General features: G+C 44.7%; 1 protein-coding gene across 13 annotated transcripts in view; it reads right to left on the reverse strand.

The window, feature by feature from the left end:
* HMBOX1 (homeobox containing 1) overlaps positions 1-21173 on the reverse strand; it is a 161376-nt gene that overhangs the window by 93126 nt on the left and 47077 nt on the right. For 12 of the 13 annotated variants that reach the window (XR_001369105.3, XM_025190995.2, XM_006135576.3 and 9 more), the window contains one exon: positions 1940-2023. Coding sequence is in view for 12 of the 13 variants with exons in the window: in XM_025190995.2 (XP_025046780.1) it covers positions 1940-1962 (23 nt within the window). In the remaining variant the exon portion in view is untranslated. Of the gene's footprint in view, positions 1-1939; positions 2024-16210; positions 16292-21173 lie in introns of all 13 variants that reach the window. The other variant, XM_025190993.2, reaches the window with a different exon arrangement.

The raw sequence follows: 21173 nt of genomic DNA on the forward strand, positions 1-21173 counted from the left end.
GCCAAGACAGCACAGCCCAGCCTCAAGTTTTCAGTTGCAGTGTAGACATATCCTAAATCCACCGCCTGTAACATACTGGTGTAACAAAGGGAGTAGAGGCCGTGCTGGAATTACAGCATAGCTATCTGTGGTTGCACTGGCTTTGGGATTATACAGATAGATCTGAGCCCTAGAGGTAGTTCTTCCAGCACAGAATTGGGCACATTCACAAAACACTCTCTCAGTCCTGCTTCTTGCTACCTGGTCTGTGAACAGAAGCTTCACTTTCCAGAGTCAGGCAATCTGGCACATTTCCTAAACTCTACATCTGGTGGCTCATTTACTGTGTGCAGTTGGGAGCTGGAGGTTGTTATGGTGAAAATCTAGGCATATCTAGGCACATAAATCCGGAGGCCTAACTCAAAGCCCAGCTTTCAAGACACCTGAATTCTGAGGTGTTTTGAATTCACACGCTTGAGACACACAACATCAAAACGAAGACACAGTGCAGAGTAAGGACACAGGCATTGATATTGTTTTTACCATTATCTTGAAAAACCTGATGAGACAAGAAGACAAACAGAGGAGATATTGCAATTTAGACTGGGTGCAACCGATTACTTGCTCTCTAATGGGCACTTCCTTAGGCTTTTTGCTTTCCGTATATATCACCACCTATATGGCCTCTATCCACGTCTATTAAATCACAGTAAGGATGCTAAACCAGTTTGAGAGCACTGATGTTTAACCATTATGCCTGGGAGATGTGAGAAGATTTCCAGCGTAAAATGCTGTATCATTCACCTCCAAGTTTCTAAGGCCATGTCTATCCCATAGGCTGTGTCTAGACTACATGGCTCCATCGATGAAGCCATGTAGATTAGGGTTGTAGGCAAAGGCAAATGAAGCCGCGATTTAAATGATCGCGGCTTCATTTAAATTTACATGGCTGCCGCGCTTAGCCGACAAACAGCTGATCAGCTGTTTGTCCGCTCAGCGCGCTAGTCTGGACGCTCCCGCGCCGACATCAAAGCCCTTTGTCGGCAGCCCCGTTATTCCTCGTGGGATGAGGTTTACCGGGGCTGCTGACAAAGGGCTTTGATGTCGGCAGGGGAGCGTCCAGACTAGTGCGCTGAGCGGACAAACAGCTGATCAGCTGTTTGTTGGCTCAGCGCGGCAGCCATGTAAATGTAAATGAAGCCGCGATCATTTAAATCGCGGCTTCATTTGCCTTTGCCAAAAAAACAAATCTACATGGCTCTGTCGACGAAGCCATGTAGTCTAGACATACCCATAGAGTCTATGTTGGCACAGGTGTGCTGGCAAAGCCCCCCCCAGCCTAGATGCAGCTCACACCAAGGCCGCGTCTCCACGTGCCAAAGGATCAAAGTTCTGGCAATCGATCTTCTGGGGTTTGATTTAGCAGGCCTTGTAAAGGCCTGCTAATTCGAATGCTGAGGGTGCCCCCATTGGCACCAATATTCCTCACTGTCGCAAGGAGTACAGGAAATCGATGGGAGTGTTTCTCCCACTGACCTCCCACTGTGGGGCTGCCCCAGACAAAGGTACATTGACTCCAGCAATTCACGTAGCTGGAGTTGCATATTTTGCATCGATCCTCTCCATGAGCGTAGTCCTGGCCTTACAGTGAGTTTTTCTGACAGTGTAGGGATGCCTCTTGAATAACATTAGCTCTGCCGACAGAAGCACTCTTCTATTGGCACAGCTGCATTAACACTGGGGTTTTTATTGGCATATCTACGCTGGCCAAGGACTTGGGTTTTTCACACCCTGGACTGACACAGCTATGCCACTATAAATTTTATGTGTAGCCCAAACCTAAAACTCACAAGCATTAGTCTCCTGACCACAGTTGTGACCATTTCTTGGTTCTCTTTAAACTGAGCTACAGAAACATAAACTTTTGAATTTTCCCGGAATAACTTTGTGTTGTACTTACACTACTGGAAAGGTTCTGAGCATACTTTACATGGGGAGGGCAAGTCAGAAAGCCTCTTGGGGGTCTTCAGCGTTATTTACCATTCTGTAAGAGACAAGTCAGAGAAAAAATACCATTAACTTTTGCTCAAAATGTAGAAGCATTTTGCATTACCCGGCTAATAACTGAACTTGTATACTACCTTGATGTTTTATAAAAGCCTGGCTAGACAGAAATAAGACACACATTAAAGTAACCCGAATCCACCATTATGAGAGCAGAAAACAGGGACCACATTATTAAATATGATCAATTAGGGAAAATCCCCCTCTGCAATCCCTGAATTTCCCATACGATCTTTCAAATATTTTCTTATATTTCAAGTACCACGAAGGCCTCATCTGATTGACAATCAAAGATTCACCACTGATTTCAACTGGCCCTCAGTTCTCCATGTCTGATACATAATTCTTCACATTTAAACATCAGACACATTACAAGGATTCCTGTTACAATCAGATGTTTATAGGACCACAAAGGACAGCCAGTGAGTACCCTCTCCACCAGAATAGGTATATTTTAAAATTGAAATGTTAAGTCTCATTACTGTCACGGGAATCAGTGATACATCCATCTCTACCAATGATCAATCATGCTCACTGGTATACGAAGAACCCTACTAAGAATGGTGGCATCTGGTTCTATAATCATAGGTCTCCAGGATAAGAAATCCAGATTACAATAGATTTTCTGTGGTGATGAGTAAAAATAATCCATGCCTCCATTTACCCCTCTGTAAAATGATGCTAATCACGATCATTTATCGCCTCTCCAGGAATATATGAGGATTAGCTTATGTCTGCAAAGAGCTCAGAAGATAAACACTAAATATTGTGAAAATAGATGACCTATATACCACTTTCTTTAGTTACCATTTCTAGTGACTTGCTCCACAATGAAATGAGTTGGAAGCAAGGCAAAGACAGGGCTACCATCCATTTGAGAAGAGGTAGGCAGGACAAACTCAGGCAGACTACAAAGAGAATTACTTGCATCACTCAAGATCATCTCATCTGAAGAAGTGGGTTTTGCCCATGAAAGCTCATGATTTTTTTCCTCTCTCTCTCTCCTTATATATAGTTAGTTAGTTCCTAAGGTGCTACTAACACAGCTACCCCTCTCAGACTTTTGTATTATAGGGTACTGCAGACCACTCTAGCATTGCATTCCTATAACATGCATTATTGGACCTAGAATTAACAATGGAAAACCCTTAGAATACAGAGAAACCTAGAAAGCACCACATACACTTAGGGTGTGTCTACGCAGCACTCTGAACTTGAAATAAGATACGCAATTAGCACTATGCAAATTGTAATCTTATTTCAAATCTATTTCAAAATAGCGTATTTTGAAATTTGGCGTGTCTACAGCACCAAATTTCAAAATAATGCACTATTTCAAGCCATCCCTTATCCCTCGTGCAATGAGGTTTACCAGGATGGCAATATAGTGCGCCCATTATTTTGAAAAATATTTTGAAATAACGGGTGGCTTGTGTAGATGCAGGGTAGCTATTTCGGGATACCTCTGGTATCCCAAAATAACTGTGCAGTGTAGACATACCCTTACAGAACAGCATGAATAAAAGCTAACCTGTTGCCACACAAAAGCATACCTTCTAGCTGGTGAAGCAATATTTTGTCCCCACGGTCCCCTATTAGCACAGATTTAGGCATAAGCAGTGGGTGAAGGCCCAGCTGGGGAAGGTAACTCCAAGACCTGCATCCTCTTGTAAGGGGACTGTTAGCCCCTTACTAAAACTCTGTGGGAGTTTTTGGTTCACCAGCTCCCAGTATCAAAAGGGAAAGGGTCCATGAGAAATCAGGGCCCTGAGACTGACAGACCCCAGAGACAATAGAAAGCAGCCAACACTCCAGCTCGGCCTGACTGACAGGTTGGACAGGCCAGTGAGGAAAGTAAGAGGCCAGGCCCCGTCCTCCCTGTGAGCTGGGATTGTTCTGGGTCTCTCTGAGCAAGGAGAGAGCTGAGAGACAGCTAAGAGGAGCAGGCTGTGTAGAGAAGCAGTCCTGCAGCAACAGAGCCAGGCACACATAGTCCAAGGAGCGCAGACCCTGTGTTGAGCAGCAGACTGGCAGTGCTCAGAGCCAAAAGGGACAGAGAAGCAACGCAAGGAGCTGGAGACTGGCAAAGCAGCACAGCCTGCAGCTAGGTGTGGTGAGCAGCTGGGACCAGCAAAGTGCGGGGAGAAGCTCTGGGCAGGGAGATATCACCAGCCAAGAGGCCCAGCAGGCCAGACTGGGAGAGGGGTCTGGCCACTTAGAGCTTGAGGCTGTGTGGTCACTGCCAGAGCAAGCGTGTCCAGCCTGCAGCCCCCCTGCAGCACATCCAGGGCCTCTAAGGGGCCTCTAAGGAAGAGACTGTGAACTGTCCTTACACTCTGCAGACTGCTGTTTTGATGTCCCCGTGCCACAGAGCAGGACTGTGTGTTCTCATTTAACCATTCTCATTTTTTCTTATTCTTTTCTTTTTAATCAGTTGATGTTTAATAAATTGTATTTGCTTTGAACCTTATGAAATGATCACTGGGCCAAGAAAGCATGCAGTGTGAAGAGAGCACCTCGGAGTAGGGACACCCTAACTCCTGCCCCCTAGTGACTACAAGGTCAGGGATTAAGCCCCAGGAAACCTGGGCCCAGCCTTGTTGGGGTTTCGAGGACTCTGCTACTCAGGAGAGTGGAGGGGGAGCCCTCAGGATCAGGGAAGACATGGGGTAAAGGAAGCGGGAGCGGGGACTCAGATCCTTTCACTAGTCCATTTCACCGGTGTGGTATAGAAGCCAGGAAAGTTCCCCACAATAGCTGGACCATTCCCCGCTTACATTCCACCCTAAGCCACATCCCATTCCCCTTCAACAACTTCCCCTTCCAGACACACCCCGCCCAACCCCAGCCGTCAAGCCATATCAATCCCAGACACCCGGAGGGCTGGGGCTGCCGTGCCATGGGCCCAGCCGTCCCGGGAGGCCAAGAAATCAGACTGCTGCGGTGCGGGCCCAGCCCTTTCAGGTGGCTGGAATTTGGATCTTCCATTGAGGTCAAGTAGTCAAATCCTGAACAATTTTTGAGGACCACAAGGGGTGAGCGCGGGTGGACATTTGTATGGAAAAAGTCGTGCCCAGGAGAGTAGCCATTCCACCATGCTGAAAGTACTGAAAAATGGGGAAAGAAAGATGTGTGTTTTCCCCCTGGAGCCAGCCTCCCTGCCCTTCTCTCTTCTCCCCAAATCTCACTTTCCAAATATTGTTAGTTATCCAGTAAGCCATTTCTTATTCAATCTCTATGCTGCATTCAACACATTTTCGCTCAGCTAAAGGCACAAAAGGAATGAGATCATATTGTTGATCAACTGCCAAATTTCAGCTTTGAAAACCAAAGCAGTTTCTGTGTTAAACAGACACAAAATAAAGTTGCATCTTAAAATACAGGCAGACTTTCTGAAGGGCAGAGGGTCTAATAATAGTGAGTTCTCACTCTGATGCTTGATGCTAGGCCAAGAGCAAGGAAGAAGCAGTCGCTGGAGTTAACCAAGATCACTTTCCATTGCCACAAAACACAATTTGCAACCCTGGAGTAGGAGCTACGTGACCTGGGGGGAGCCAGAAAAGAGAAGGTTGCAGTGACTTACGTGGGAGATGACCAAGGCACAGACAAGAATTTTATAGACAAGAAAGGATGATACAGATTTCTGACACATTACAAGGAACGGGAAACAGCAGGATGCAAACAAAGAAGAGAGGGGACGAAGCATCCAAAAAGAGCAACAAGCTTGTGAGTCTGCGTCACAATGTCTGCGTCATATTTGGTCCTGCCTCAACACAGGGGGATGGACTAGATAGCCTGCTGAGGTCCATTCCAGCTCTACATGTCTATGATTTTATGTTTTCATTGTTTTCCTCCTTAGGCTTAGTCCAACCAGAGAGTCTCTTGAGAGAGCTATTTCTCCCTGATCAACATTAGACCAACTTTTCTTTTGACCAAAGAGGACCAATTGTGAAATTCTCCAGAGGCTTTTGGTATTGCACCTATATTAGCTGGAGGAGCCACTAGTTTCCACTTCTCTTTCCTGTTTCATCTCACCTGCTCTGACAAGTTCTGCTCCTGTGGTTACTCTAAGGACCCACAAACTCCCTTGGAAGCCTATTCCAGAGCTTAACTACCCCTATAGTTAGAAATTTTTTCCTAATATATAAACCTCCCTTTGCTGCACATTGTAAGCATTTATTCTTGTGCACCTTCAGCAGACATGGAGAATGATTGATCCCCGCCTTCTTTAAAAAATATTTGAAGATTAACAGGTTCCCTCCTCAAAACTCAATATACAAATATATTAAACTCTCCTCATAGGTCATGTTTTCTAAATTTTTCATTATTTTTGCTGCTCTCATGGACTCTAATTTGTCTATATCTAAGTGTGACATCTAAAACCAGACCCAGCACTCCAGCCGATGCCTCACCAGTGCCAAATGGAGCCGGACAATTACCTTCCGGGTCTCACATCTGACTCATTAATACGCTTCAGAACGAGATTAGTCTTTTTTGCAACTCCGTCACATTGTTGGCTCAAATTCCATCTCTAAGCCCCAGATCCTCTGCAGCAGTACTACTGCCTACCCAATGATTCCGCATCTTGAATTTCGTTCCTTCTTACGTGTAGTACTTTGCACTTGCCTTAATTGAATTTCAACTTATTTGCTTTCAGAACATTTCTTCAATCCATCAAAGGCATTTTGAATTCTAGTCCTATCCTCCAAAGCACTTGAAACCTTTCCCGGCTTGGTGTCACCTACCCCAATTGTATAAGCACTCTCTTTTCACTGTTACTTAAGACCTTGATCTAAACATTCACCAGACAACATTCTCTCTAATCTTTTCCATCCATATGCGCAATAAATGTTATGTGCACCAGGGCATAGGCAAAGGTGTACAAAAAAACTAGCTGTGGGCAATCTGCTAATCCGCTGGGCAGTATCTGAATCTCTCCTGAGTGACCAGTCAGGTGCTCAGATGACAGGAAACTCTGGTACCAGAGCCAAGACAGACACAAGACAGACCCCTGCACCACTTTACTGCAGTGTGGTCCGCGGGCCAGATCCAGTGGCTTTGCGGGATGGATCCAGGCCTTGGACCGTATTTTGCCCAGTCCTGATCTAGACCATATCATATATATAGTAGCCCAATGTCTGAGAGTCTGTAACGCTGAAATGCTGGCTGTTCCCTCTGGGCAGCGCTGTTGCTGAAATGCTGGCTTTTCCCTCTGGGTGGCGCTGTTGCCTGAAATGCTGTCTGTTCCCTCTGGGCAGCCCGTGCTGCATGGGGAGTGCGGGGCACAAACAGCCATGTGAGCCACTTGCTCTCCCGCGGCGGCCCGGCTGAGCGGCGCAGAAGTCAGCCGAGCGCCACGGCGGGAGAGGAAGGGGGTGGGGCAATGATGTACATGGCCAGGGGGCGTGACCTGGACGAACGTGCATCCCCGACGGAGACAGAGGAGAGCGGAGAAGACAAAGAGGAGGCGTAGGAGAGTGGAGAGAGTGAGAGGCAAGAAGGGGAGAAGAGAAAGAGACAGATGGAGAGAGAGGCAGGAGGCGGAGGAGAGCTGGGGGGGGGAGGCAGTAGGAGAGCGAGAGAGAGAGAGAAAGACAGAGCGAGAGACCGGAAGCTCAGGAGAGAAGAGTGAGATAGAAAGGGAATAGGACGTGGAGGAGAGACCTGGAAATCCTGTCTTATGATGGGCTATTGGCTACTTTCTCTAGATTATGACCAGGTCATTCTGCCTACATAACATGATTACAGCCATCAACAAAGTTCTACAAGGGTGCATTAGTGCCCCCACCCTTTAATTATACACCAATGTGCTGACCCAGCCTTAATCACAGCAGCAAAAGCAGGTGCCACTGTAATCTACAGATGATATACAAGAAAAAATTACAAACCTTTGCCCTCTTCATATTATTTATTGAATAAATTACTGTTAATAATAAAGGGAAACATATACCTCCCTTTCTCCTTTCCTAGTAGGGGCAATATAAACAAATTCAGTATTAATATGGAAGTCATGTCCACAATAGTAGAACTGAATGTAATGAACAATCCTGTTCTCATCTTAAGTAACTGTAAAGGCAGCTTAAATTTACAATGATGAGTCCTCATGGCAATCTGTTTTTCAGATTTTAAAAATCTCATTTTCTCTGTGCCAAGGACAAGTGGATGTGCGAGGCACTGAAGTATCAACTTCGCATTTGTCTCACTTGACATGATATCTTTCTCATTTTAGTTCAGATTTTCTCATATGTTCTTGGGAACCACTTCAGTTTTCCTCATTTCTCACTCTGTGCAGTTAGGTGTTTGGAAATCCAGCTTGCCCTCAGCCATAACTACTGGCAAAAGCAACAAGGAAGTTTTTTGGCTAAGATTTCATGATAGCCCTTTCTTTGGAAAAGAGATTCATTTTTCCCCTTTTTAATTGTGTAGGGCTTTTTTCTTTTTCAATGAGTTAGGCTGGTGAAAAGGGGATAACACTGCTTTTTATTTCTCTAGTACCTTCCCTATAAAGATCTTACAACGTTGTAGCAAATGATGAATTAAAAACCTCCATGCTCTTGTGAGGCAGGAAAGTCTTGCCTTTATTCTGTAGAAGGAGACTCTGGCACAGGAAGTTTCAGTTGCTAGTTTAAGGCCATATAACACCATTGGTTGAATGCATGCTGCATCTATCCCAGCAGCTGATCCATTAAAAACTTACTACTGCTGTAAGACAATGGAATTGCTCCTTTAGCTCAAATGGTCGAGGTCTGAGCTATGGAGCTGAAGGGCCCTATCATGGGTGGTGGGTATTCAAGGCCAGGAGAAGATAAGCCTCCCCTAATTCAGGCGATGGCCCCGCCCACCTTCATTTCTCCTCTCCACTGAAGTCGGTGGGGACTCAGCTCCAGCTGGTGGTCTTCATTTCTGGCCAGGGAGCATGTGGTCCACCTGGGGGTCAGACCAGCTAGTGTGGCTCAGGACAGCCTCTGGGTCAGTCCAGCTGGCTGAGGCGGAGAGGTGAGGAAGGAGCAGCTCTGGCCATGGGGGGGGAGGGGGCTGGCCTTGAGCTGAAGGGGGTGAGACAATGGACCTAACCTTCCTGAAAGAGGGAGTGGGGCTCACCTGCTGCCCATGGGGTTAATTCCAAAGCTCTCTGATAACCCATGGAAGAGGCTCGTTAAATCAGCATGGGCCAAATTCAACCCTGGTGTAATACCACTGTTCTAAAAAAAATAAGTTGTACCAAGGCTGAATTTGTGGTGGAGCTAGGAACAGAATCCAACTCACCAGGCCTGGGCCCTGACTGTGAAACAATCCTTCCTCTCAAAGGTAACAGACAGACCTACAGCTTAAAACAAGCTTTAAACCCCTAAAGGACCATTAGATGAACTAATCTGGCCTTCTTACGTGTAGTACTTTGCACGTGGCCAACACAATTCACCCAGTGGCCCCTGTATTGGACCCAATAATTTGCATTTGACTACAGTATAACTTGTGTTTGGCCACAGAATCATTCTTGCACTGAGGACATGTTCAGATGAAGAATCTACCACTTCCCTTAGTAGTCTGCTCGAGTCAGGTAATCAGTCTGTTACAAATTGCTGCGAGTTTCTAATTAAAATGTGTCTGGGGTCAGCTTTCAGCCACTGGTACTTGCTATGCCTTTCTCTGCCATAATAGGTTTCAGAGAGATCCGTGTCAGTCTGTTTCGGGGGAGGAGGGGAGAGAAAGGGAGGAGTCCGGTGGCACCTTAAATATTAATAGTTCATGCATCCGATGAAGTGAGTTGCAGCCCATGAACACTTATGCCTGAGTAACACTGTTAATCTTTAAGATAGAGGTGGGGAACCTCAGGTTGTGGGGCTGGATGTGGCCCCTGAGGCTCAGGGCTCCGCTCCTAGCATTGGGGAGCCTATGCCTACTGAGGGACTGGAGCGCACAAAATCAACTAGCCTGGGCCCAACTAGGCTTTGGTGTGTGAGGGGAATGTGGGGAAAGTCTTTCTTCTTCTCAGTCAGGGGACACATCAGTGAGTGTTTGGGTTTTTTTTGGCTTCTTGTGTGTGGCCCCCAACTGATTTTTCCTGTGGGGCAGCAGCCCCCAACCCAAAAAAGACACCTCACCCCTGCTTTAAGGTGCTACTGGAGTCCTTGTAGTTTCTGCTGTAATTGAGCACCATTTTATTCATAGGAGAATATGAGTTCGGGCAGAGAACCTCTGGTGACGGTCACTTGATGTGCCAAAATACCACTGAGCCTGCCTACCTGCCCTGTGAGCTGCCCTCCCACCCAGTCCTGCTGAGCCAGATGCTCCAGTCTCCTCCTGCAATAGCTCAGAGTTGGGGGTCACAGCCCGTGTTCTCTCTAAGCTGTGCTGCCATCCAGCTTAGAGGGAACACTGGTCACAGCCCACAGCAGAGTAACACAGACACTGAGATCATCTCAGCTTTGGAAAGTTCCAGTCACAGGGACATGACACAACACCCACAGCCCCAGCGGGACCAGAACCCTAGATAAATCTGTCTTACTCTGTATAAAGTGTATACAGAGTAAGCTCATAACTTGCTTACCCCCTTTATCAATGAAAGAAATAGGCACAACTATTGTCCCTCCCCCGGGACAATTATTTACACTAGTTTATTAATAAACAAAAGTGACTGTATTAAATATAACAAGCAGGATTTAAATGACTGCAAACGACAGCAAACAAATCAAAGTTAGTTACTAAGCAAAGTAAAACAAAACACGCCAGCTAAGTCTAACACATTAAGAGCACTTGTTACAAATCATAATTTCTCACCCTAATTTTTATCTGAGGTAAGGTCCTCCTCAGGACAGAGATATCCCTTTTGACATAAGTCCAGCAGTTCTCCTCTACCCCTCTTACTACAGTTCTTTTGTTTTCAGGTGTTGCCATGTATCCCTTTGGGGTGGGGAGGCCGTCAGGAAAGCCAGTTGATGACAATTACTGTTGAGTTCCCTCGCCTTATACAGAAATTCTCTGGTGTGGGAAGCCTTTGTTTAAGTGCCTAACAGCTCTGTGGAAAAGTACAAAATTCAAGATGGATTCCAGCAACAGGTGACAGGAACAGATGTCTGTACCATATCTGCAGGAAGACAGTTCCCTCCCCACCCCCCACTGTCTCTCGCTAATGGGCTATAAGCTCTGCATCTGGATTCTTCATTGTTGCTCCTGAGGGGCCAGAAATAGGCTTTTCCCAATGTGAATGATAACATATCTACAGTCAATATTCCTAATTTCAGATTCAAGAATGGCACATGCATACAAATAGAAGAGACACATTCAGTGTATTACAAGCTTTCCAATGATATGTCACAGTAAATATTTTGCATAAAGCATATTTGAGTTAGGCATATTCATATTCCTAAGCATACTTTCATAAAGAATATTGGGTGACATCACAGAGATCCAGACTGATTAACGTTTAAACAGGGCGTTGACAACTACAAGTGCTGTATTCATTTAAAACTTATTTTAAGATGTGACCATCTGGAGCTGTTGGAGCATGTACAAAAATAGAACTAGTGTCCAAAATATGAAATCTTCCCTTCTAAACCTAATCTAGGACTCGTTTGCTAGTCATTACAGTCCATTCACCCATTTTCCCAGAATAAACCTCTGAACAAAAGATAAAGTCTGCTACGTGACCTGAAGGTGCATAAATCCAAGTTCCTCCCAGTTTTGGGTGGGTGGGTAGGTAGGTAGGTAGGTAGGTAGGTAGGTAGGTGGGTGTGTGTGTGTGTGTGTGTGTGTGTGTGTGTGTGTGTGAGAGTGAGTGAGAGTGAGAGAGAGAGAGAGAGAGAGCTCTTACAGACTGACGCACTTAAATTAACAACTGAGCTGTCCCTAGAAATGAATTCTAGTGCAGTTCTGGAAGCAGAACTGTAAGAAGCTCTCTGTAACAAGCACTACTGATCAAACCAGCAGCCGCACGGAATTAGATGCATTTTGGGGGTCAATTATTTTTGTCAAGGGACAGTCAAGGACTCTAGAGACAATAATAATAATAAAAATACATACAGTAACAATTATTAGAAGACGGAAATAAAAATATTTTGGCATCCATTCAAAAAAGGTCTGGCGGGTCTGGATTTGGCCATCATCCATCTGTTGACTATCCCTGTTTGCCGCACGTGGGATCCCATATCAAGGTGACAGAAGGCATGAACAACAATGGCAAGTCCATATCCTAATGAAAAGATTCCAATCTTCTGGCACCAGGGAAAGTGCTAATAGCATCATAGGCTGCTGTAGATACCCATGATTCCAAAAAAACAGATGACTATTCAGTAAGACCCCCTACTGTATGCTGTGAAAGGCAGACAAGCCCCATATTCAAAAGTGCAGGTATCCTCTATTCCATTTCTTCTGGTATTTTAGTGCTAGCTGGCTGGGAGAACTTAATCTTATAGCCCAGAGGCTCCCAAACTTTTTGGCATCACGCCCCTCTTTTTGATTTTTGAAAAATCTTCACGTCCCTCCCCCCCCAAATAGCAGCAAAACTTGTTGAGCAAAAAAGAAAAAAAAAAATGGAAAAAAGGAACTGAACAGGGCAGGAATACTTGATGGGGGGAGAATCTGGGTTGCCTCGGGCCCCCCCCCCAGTTTGGGAACCCATGTTATAGCCATTTTATGTACTCATCTGATGAAGTGGGTTTCACACATGAAAGCTCATGCATGACTGTATATTTCTGTTAGTCTCCTAGGGTGCTACAGGTCTACTCGTTTTTAAAGTTACAGGTTAACATGGCTACCTCTCTGAGGCATTTCATGTCTGTTTATCAGCCCTCTGTATACTATTTGAATCTGGGAATTCTAAGGGGGAAAAGGGAATTTGATGGATACACAAATTGCAACTCATGAAAGCTTATGGCATAATAAAATTGTTAGACTTTAAGATGCCACCAAACTCCTTGTTGTTTATGTCAAGAGAGAGAATGTATTAGTATTTTACCAAGCTGAGAGAATTTTGTTTTGCATTACTATATTGTTCCTCAGCGCTTTCTGAAACCCCGCAGCTTTTGAGGGTAATCCATCAAAACAAATCCTTCACTCTAGTGGAAGGGATGCACCTTCAACTCAAAATAAAGGAAGCAGTCGTTGGTCTATTAATAAGGGGGGAAAAAAAAGTATTCATCCAATCTCATCCCTCCTACGTCTAACGAATGCCAGATCTAGAGATGTTCCACATGATTGTACAGGGGCTATATATCAATTAAAAAGGCATTATCAGACAACAATGTGTCTCAGAGTATGCACAGTTAGCTCAGCTGCTTACTCCGGTATTGGTCCAAACCCGCCCTCCCCCACCCCAAGGTTTAGTGGTACTTTCAACCCTCATGCTAGCTGGCCCAGCTGAGGGCATACATACGAGCATAGGTGCCACCTTCACTGTGCTGTTAATCATCCTAGTAGCCAGTGATCACAAGAGTATAAACCATCAGTTTGTAACCTTTTTGGGCTCAGGACCATAGTTCCTGTGTGACTATGCACAAAAAAGTCTTCCCCTGCTGCTCCGGTGGGCGGGGCTGGCTGAGATGGCATGGTGAGGGAGCTGCTGGGGTGAGGGGTATGGACCTGCCACAGCTGTGTGGCAGGGGAGGACCGGGGCCTGTTCTGGTGGCTGGGGCTGTGAACAGGACCTGCAGCATGGAGGGGAGGGGTCTGTTCCAGCAATTGGGAGCTGGACATGCCGCATGGCCCACAGTGGGGGAGACGGGGAAAAGAGAGTCTGCTCCAGCAGCTGGGAACTGGACATGCCGCATTGGCCAGAGGGCAGGGTCTGCTCCAGCAGCCTGGAATGTGTGTGTGTTCATAAATTGAGTGCCACGGTGGCACACGCACACCAGAGCACATGACCTCAATACTGGTGCACAAGCCAAAACTCTCTCTGCTGATGGTTGGAAAATATTCGGGAGAACACTGCTCCGGACCTATTTGTAAACCCGGGGAAGGGGGCCTGTCACAACCCAATAAATACTTTTCATGCAAAATAAATCTGGATTACTAAATATTCCCTACCCATGATACTTAGTACTGTGTTCGTCTGCATATTCTATAAGTACACCGAGCATACCGGAGTGGTGGTTCCTCGGGCTTCCCTTGTGAGGTGCTGGCTGGACTTGGTGCTTCGCTCTAGGCATTGCGGCCTCCAGGGTTGCAACACTGTTGAGGTTGGGCCTGGTGCCACTGACATACAATAAGTCAGACGAAATTTGCAGTAACAGCATCACTTGCTCAAATTTGGCTCACCTGGCCCCCTGCCATCACTATGGAAGGGCTGCTGGGCCAACCCTGAGGAATGCTGCAGCCCCATGTACCAGGCTGCAACACCCAGATTGGGGAGCTGAGATCAGTCAGCCCCACAAGCTCCCATTACAGGGAAGTGCAGGGACCTTCTACAACCTCTGCCAGGGCGTACCACCCACCTAGGTGCAGGGACCCAGCTCCCACAAGGCCCTCTCCCAGGCCCCAACCCTGCTCTCTCACGTCTCCCATATAGCCCTTTGACATTCTGGAAACCGAGTTCTGGGTCACGAGCCATGGGTTGAGAAACCCTGGTCTACACCCCGTGTGCACTGATAGTCCTCCAGTTCCTTCCCGCAATCCCACCTTTGTGCCCAGAACTACAGACGACAAGTTTTCCCACGATTCTCTGGATGTGCCCACAGACACACACTGGGGTGTGCAGCACCAGTGAGACGAGAATAACTTGGCTATGGCTTTGCAGGGTGGCTGTTCATGCCCAGGGTAGGCAACTCGAGTGCTGAGAGAGTTAAAACAGTGTATCCATCACCCAAGCTACCTTTATAATTAAGCCCTACCCTCAGACATGTTCCAATGAGAGGGGTTATCCCTTGAAAGGGGAGTCTCAATGGCTCACTGAGTTCTTGGCCTCTCAGTTAACACTGCCAACTAGTACTGACTGCCCTGGAGGTTTTGTGATACGAACACCCGTACCCTAAGAATTTTGATTATTTGTCTTACAGTAGCACTTAGTGGCCCTAACTGAGATTGAAGCCCTGTTGTGTTTGCCACACATCCTGAGGCCAGGTCTGTACTAGACCTGGAAGGTCAGGTTAAGGTACGCAACTCTGAAAATAACGTAGCTGGACTCGATGTACCTTAAGCTGAGCTTGGCTCTGTCTCTACAGCAAGAGGTCGATGGGAGCAGACGCTCCTGTCAACTTCCCTTACTCCTAGCAAATTAAGGAGTACTGGAGCCAACTGAGGACACCCTCAATGTTCAATTTAGTGGGTCCTTACTAGATCCACTAAATCGAATGCCAGAAAATTGATCTCCAGCGTGGGAAGTATAGACGTAGCCTTATAGACATGTCTTGAGAGATAGTGCCCGTCCTGCAAAGGCAGGCAAGGATGGAGAGGGAAACAGATGCACAGAGTGGTTAAGTGACGTGCATTGAGAAAGTTGGAGAAAAGAACCAAGCGTCTCTCAATTCCCAGTCTAGTACCATATCCACAGCCTAGACAACACCACTTCTTGCTGAGATTGGTCTGAAATCTTTCCACTGATTTTACATAAGGCATACAGAACGAATAGTTAGCAAACAATGATCATATTATTTTGTATTAAACACAGGCAGGATGCCCAGTGTTATACACGAAAAAATAATCTCAATCTCAAGAAGTTTATCATCTGAAAACACAAATTAAGTGAACTAGGAGAGGAAGGGAAAATTCTATATAAAGCATTTTGCAAAACTCTGTAAACCGCACTGGGAAGTGACAAAGATATTTGTAGAATTCTCATAGCTCAGAAAATCCAGCTTCAACTGTGTGAACATATTACAGTGTTGATAAAAGCCAAAATTGCAGAACATTTGGAAATGCATAATTTAATAGAGGACAACCGGTACTGCTTCATAAAAGGAAGGTCATGCCTGACAAATCTGCTGAAATCCTTTTTATTATGCAGCCAAATTGTTAGGTTAGACATGAGAAAAACAGTGGATGCAAGTGATCAGGATCTCAGGAAAGCATTTGGTTTTGTCCCAGTCAGAGCGTTTTACAAAGTCATAAAGCTTTGTCCAGACAAGAGGCATTGAAATGGAGTAAAGAACATTTAAAGGATAGGACAGGAAGAGCACCCGCGAGCAGCAACAGTCTGCAGTGGTAAGGCAGAAAGGTCAGTAAATCATTTGTTTACCTTAGCAAATGGACTCTGAGGAGAGTAAAACTTCAGTTTAGCTCTTACAGAGGCAGAGAGCACCCAGGTCTGGGGGCAGAACTGCAAGAAAAGTGTATCAGATGTAGGGATGTTAATAGTTAACCAGTTAACCAGTAAGCCTCACCCTTAATGGGTGAGGCTTACTGGTTACATTAACCAGCGGGGGCTGAAGCAGCCCCTCCTCCTCTCCCCTCCCTCGCCCGCCACCATGGGCAGAGGGTGCTCCAGCCCTGCAGGGCCTGCCAAAGGCAGGGGTGCTTCAGCCCCCCTCCTACCCACTCCCACTTAATCGGTTAACCAATTAAACTTAACTTTTAACTGGTTAACTTATTACATAGGATTTTACATCCCTAATCAGAGGCTGGGAGGCCAGCACAGGGAGGAGAGAGACAGTACATTTAGAATCAATAAAAGGGGCATGAGAGCCAATCTGTAGAATTTCCTGCTGCCAAAGTTTATCAGTGAAAAACCACAGTGGTTGGATGTTTGGATTCATTTTAAAGAGGATTCAACAATTTTATGATAATTAATAAAACCTGCAACTACACACACTGTGATAGATACAGGTAACGAAATGAGAAATTTTCTGGGAATAAGCTGATAGACTGAGAGGGTCAGGAAACGGGAATTCCTTTTTTCCTTAACCACGGGAATAGTTTTGCAAGTTGGGTACAGGCATTCCATGTGGTTTGAGTTTTCCCTGAAATAGTCAATGCTGAACACTTCCTGAGACAGATAGTTAGATTAAACAGATGTATGTCTGATCCTACTTTTCACATACATAAGTGCTAAGGAGTGACCAAGAGTCCTCAATCTAAAGAGCTTTGGTAGCCTGTGAGAAGTCTGGTGGTTCTCAGTCTAGCTCTCAGTGGACACTTATCCATGTGACAAAGCATCACCACAATTAGCCTTCTCAAAAGATGAGCCAGGAATTAAAGAAAAACAACTGTTTTATCTAGAGGTGATCCTGTCAGGTCATAGTTGAGCTTCACTTCTGAAGGACAATGAAAGAGTTTTTAAAATTCAAATATTGCCTTTTCTAAGATCCTTGTCAGTGTAGGATTAGTGCCTTTCAACCGTTAATGAAGGAATTCTTCTCGTAAAAGCCTCATGAGATACAGAAATATTACAGAAATATTACAGATCAGGAACCGAAGTACAAAGAGAACTAGTGACTTGCCCATGGTTACATGTGGTGGAGCTGAAAACAGAAGACAGCTCTTCGGTTCCAATTTAATGCTTTTTTAACCATAAGACCACGCTGCTGCCACCTGGGCTACATGGGTAGAGGATTTCAACCTCTAAGGCTGTCAAAGCCAGCAGCTTTCATGAGCACGAAAATTCACTTTGGAAAAAATTCAATTAAAAAACTTATAGAAGAACAGGTGGTCCCTGTGTCACAAAAACTCTACAATGCACACAGGAATCTTTGATCCTACTGTTCTACCCTGCACCTTTAAATATTATTCTACATAAAGATATGATGTGGAAGACCAAAAGAATAACTGAGAAACAGTAATCCCTAACAGATCAACTGTGCTTTATCTGCATAGATTCTGCTTTCATAAAGGCATGGAAGAGGGTGAAAAGTACATTTGTATTGTTTTCTGGAGCTTAAAATAACCACAAAGTAGGTAAAAAAAATTCAAAGCTGTTCCATGGAACGGGCAGAAAAAACTCACAATGAGCATTTCAGAAAGGCAGCGTTGCTGAGGATGGAATTGCTGATTTTAAGAAAACCATACAGTCTGTGTTTAAATGCTATATTGGTCTACTTTGAAACCTGCCTGGTTAAACAAAAAATATTCTCCCAAATGTGTGCCTATGTGTATCATTATGGCCGTCGCTGGCAGCAAAAGCTATTGTTATGGCAGTCCTAAACTGCATTTTCAGGTGCTAATTTTTTAAGAAGTTTCTCCATATTTATATGTATTGCAAGTGAATACAGAAATGAAGTGAGGCAGTTTACATTTTTGGAGGGGATTTGTTAAATGGAAAAACAAAGGAAAAGAGGACACAGGAAGGGAAGCAAGTGATGAATAGGGAAAGGAGAGAGAAGGGCAAGTAGAAGCAGAGATGAACAGGTGATGATGGAAGAGATTGCAACATATAGCTCATCAGCAGAGGAGGGACACTGTAGAAATAGTATGATGGCAACATGGTACATGTACTTGGTGTTTGCTGTCAACTGAGTTTGTAGCTAGCTCCGCCTTCGAGAAACTTTCTTCTAGATGCTTTATCTGCTGCTTTTTAGCGGCTATCTCCATGTTTAGGCCATGTTTACACTATGGCACTAGAGCAACATAGCTACAGTGCCATAGGTAATTGGCATAAGCCCATAGCATATTTACAGAAACTGAAGGGGTTCTCCCATCATTGTCCCACGTGGCAATAATTAGGTCAACAGAACGCTTTTCTGTCAATCCGGTGGCATCTATAGCAGAGTTCAGTTAGAACAGCTATGGCCATTAGGGATGGAGATTTTTCACACCCCTGACCAACGCAGCTATGTAGACACATATTTTAAGTGTTGACCACAGCTTAGTATTCATGCAAATCTCAATTTCAGTGGAAGGAAAAGTTGCCAGCTACTCAGTTAGCCAAGTTTTGATTGCACCACGGAGAGGCAGGAAAAGACATTTTCCCCATTTTGTAAAATGCTAGCCATACATCTAAACAGCCCTTGGGGGATAAAAAGCAGCGACCCTGAAGGTTTCTGAACATGCTCATTGGTTTTTATGATTTTGGCAGATTTCTCCTGTAATTCCACCCCCACCCACCTCCTGCTTCATGACACTAGTAAGCAGCTTAGCATTAATTCCCCACTGGTGCAGCTTGGCCACTCAAATAACACAGTGGGAGCTGTCGCATTGACAGATCTCGAGCATCTTTACCACACTGGTGAATGTTGGCTAAGAAATTTGAAAGCTTTAAGACAACTGCTATATCCAGGAAGTTTCTATCATTTGACTGGAAAGACAGTCTTCTCCGTCCAAAATGGACAAGGGACTACTGTCCTGCTAGCACAGCCCTTCAGCAATGAGCCTCAAAACAAAGAGCAGCATTGCCAGAAATGTTAGAACTAGCCCCTTTGCCCCCAAAGCCTTTCAGTGAGGAGAAGTTTACCAGCTGAATTACAGGTCTCAAAACTGAACTACTGTTGAGCATAAGGCAAAAATCTCTGCCAATACAATACTGAACAATTAACACTAAGCATCAGGAAATGCAAACATTAAGTTTTCTCTATCACTGTTAATTGGCCTTATTTTTTCACACACACACACACACACACACACACACACACACACACACACACACACACACACACACACACACACACACACACACACACACACACACACACACACACACACACAGAGAGAGAGAGAGAATAGCTAATGCAACAACTGTAAAACCATGGGACAGACCTCACAAAAAGTCACGATTTGAATTAAAATCAGGAGGGTTTTTTTTTTTTTTAAATGCATCAGGCTTTGAGGTCAGATTTCTAGTTTTTGAAGTCTTAGGCTATGTCAAGACTATGTAGAATTTTCCAAAGAGGAAAATTCCTGTGGAATTTGCATATCTTCTTCCAATCACACTTTTGAAAGAGGATCTTTCAAAAGTGAAAGTAGTCTAGACGTGGGTTTTTTTGGGAGAAAAACCCTTTTTCGGGGGAAAAAAAAACACCCCAAACAAACCACTTTTTCTTAAAAAAGGAGGTTTATGCTTATTTTTGAAAAAACTGCACCCAGACTACTTTCACTTTCGAAAGATCCTCTTTTGCAAGTGAGATTGGAAGAAGATATGCAAATTCTTGCAGAATTTGCACATCCTCTTTCGGAAAAAAAACCGTAGTTTAGACGTGCCCTTAAACAAGCCTCCTGCCTTCCACGGGCTATACACATGCTTCAAGTTGAAAACTCATCCTGACACACACACACGCAACACACAAAATTGAGAAGGCTAAACCCTTCCTTTTTTCCATACACTCAGTTTTTGGCCTTTCTACCAACTTTGTGGATTTCCATTTTCTACTTATCGGATCCTGTCCATTTGGGTTGAATTAAGAGCCTAGTACCTCTGAAATGTCATTAATGGCCACTTGAGAACTCAGAATGCAGTAGTTAGTTATTCAACATAGGTACCCATGTTCAGAACTCAGATCCCAAAGGGGGGCCAAGTGCATATGCAATCAATCAATCATTCTTTAAAAAATGAAAGCTATCATTTGATGTGATACGCACAAAGACAAAAAGAGCTCTTCTAGCTATTCTGCAACAGGGAATTATCTCAAACAATTTTTCACAAAGCACACCCTTAGTGGTTAATGATTCTATGCAGAGAGAGGGAGAGATACAGAGAGATTTTTTCTGTCCATGGTTCTAAGAGTATTATACAAAATGGAGTCTTAGATAAAAGAACACTTCCAACATCACTAAATTACCTTATGTATTCAGAAGAGTCCTTTTATCTGGATGATCATGTTTGGATACTTTTTTCAACTACATAAATCTGTGACCCTATATGGTTTTAGATTCTGTTTAAACATGGCAAGCCAGACACTGAAGACAGGAATTAATCACCTGATAGAGGTCAATCACATCACTTCATGCACTACTGGCAGGTGCTCTGAATCTAGTGTGATGACAGTGAGGTAAGAATCTTATACAGAACAGAATATAAAAGACAACAAATATGCTAGTAGCACCTTAAAGACTACAAAACATGTAGATGGTATCACAAGCTTTGGTGCTACTAGACTATTTGTTGTTTTTTAAGTTTTTCCTGTTACAGACTTACTCGGCTACCTCTCTGAAGCTTTAGAGCAGAATATGGCAGGCAGTGCATAAAAAGTTTGTTTTGGAGGCGGCGTTCTGAGTCTCGGTCTCAGTTTCCAAACTTGTGAAGTACATTGCAACCCTGTCAACAATGCCTGGCA

The sequence above is a fragment of the Pelodiscus sinensis genome, chromosome 3 (genome assembly GCF_049634645.1).
Source record: "Pelodiscus sinensis isolate JC-2024 chromosome 3, ASM4963464v1, whole genome shotgun sequence".
Classification (NCBI taxonomy): domain Eukaryota; kingdom Metazoa; phylum Chordata; order Testudines; family Trionychidae; genus Pelodiscus; species Pelodiscus sinensis.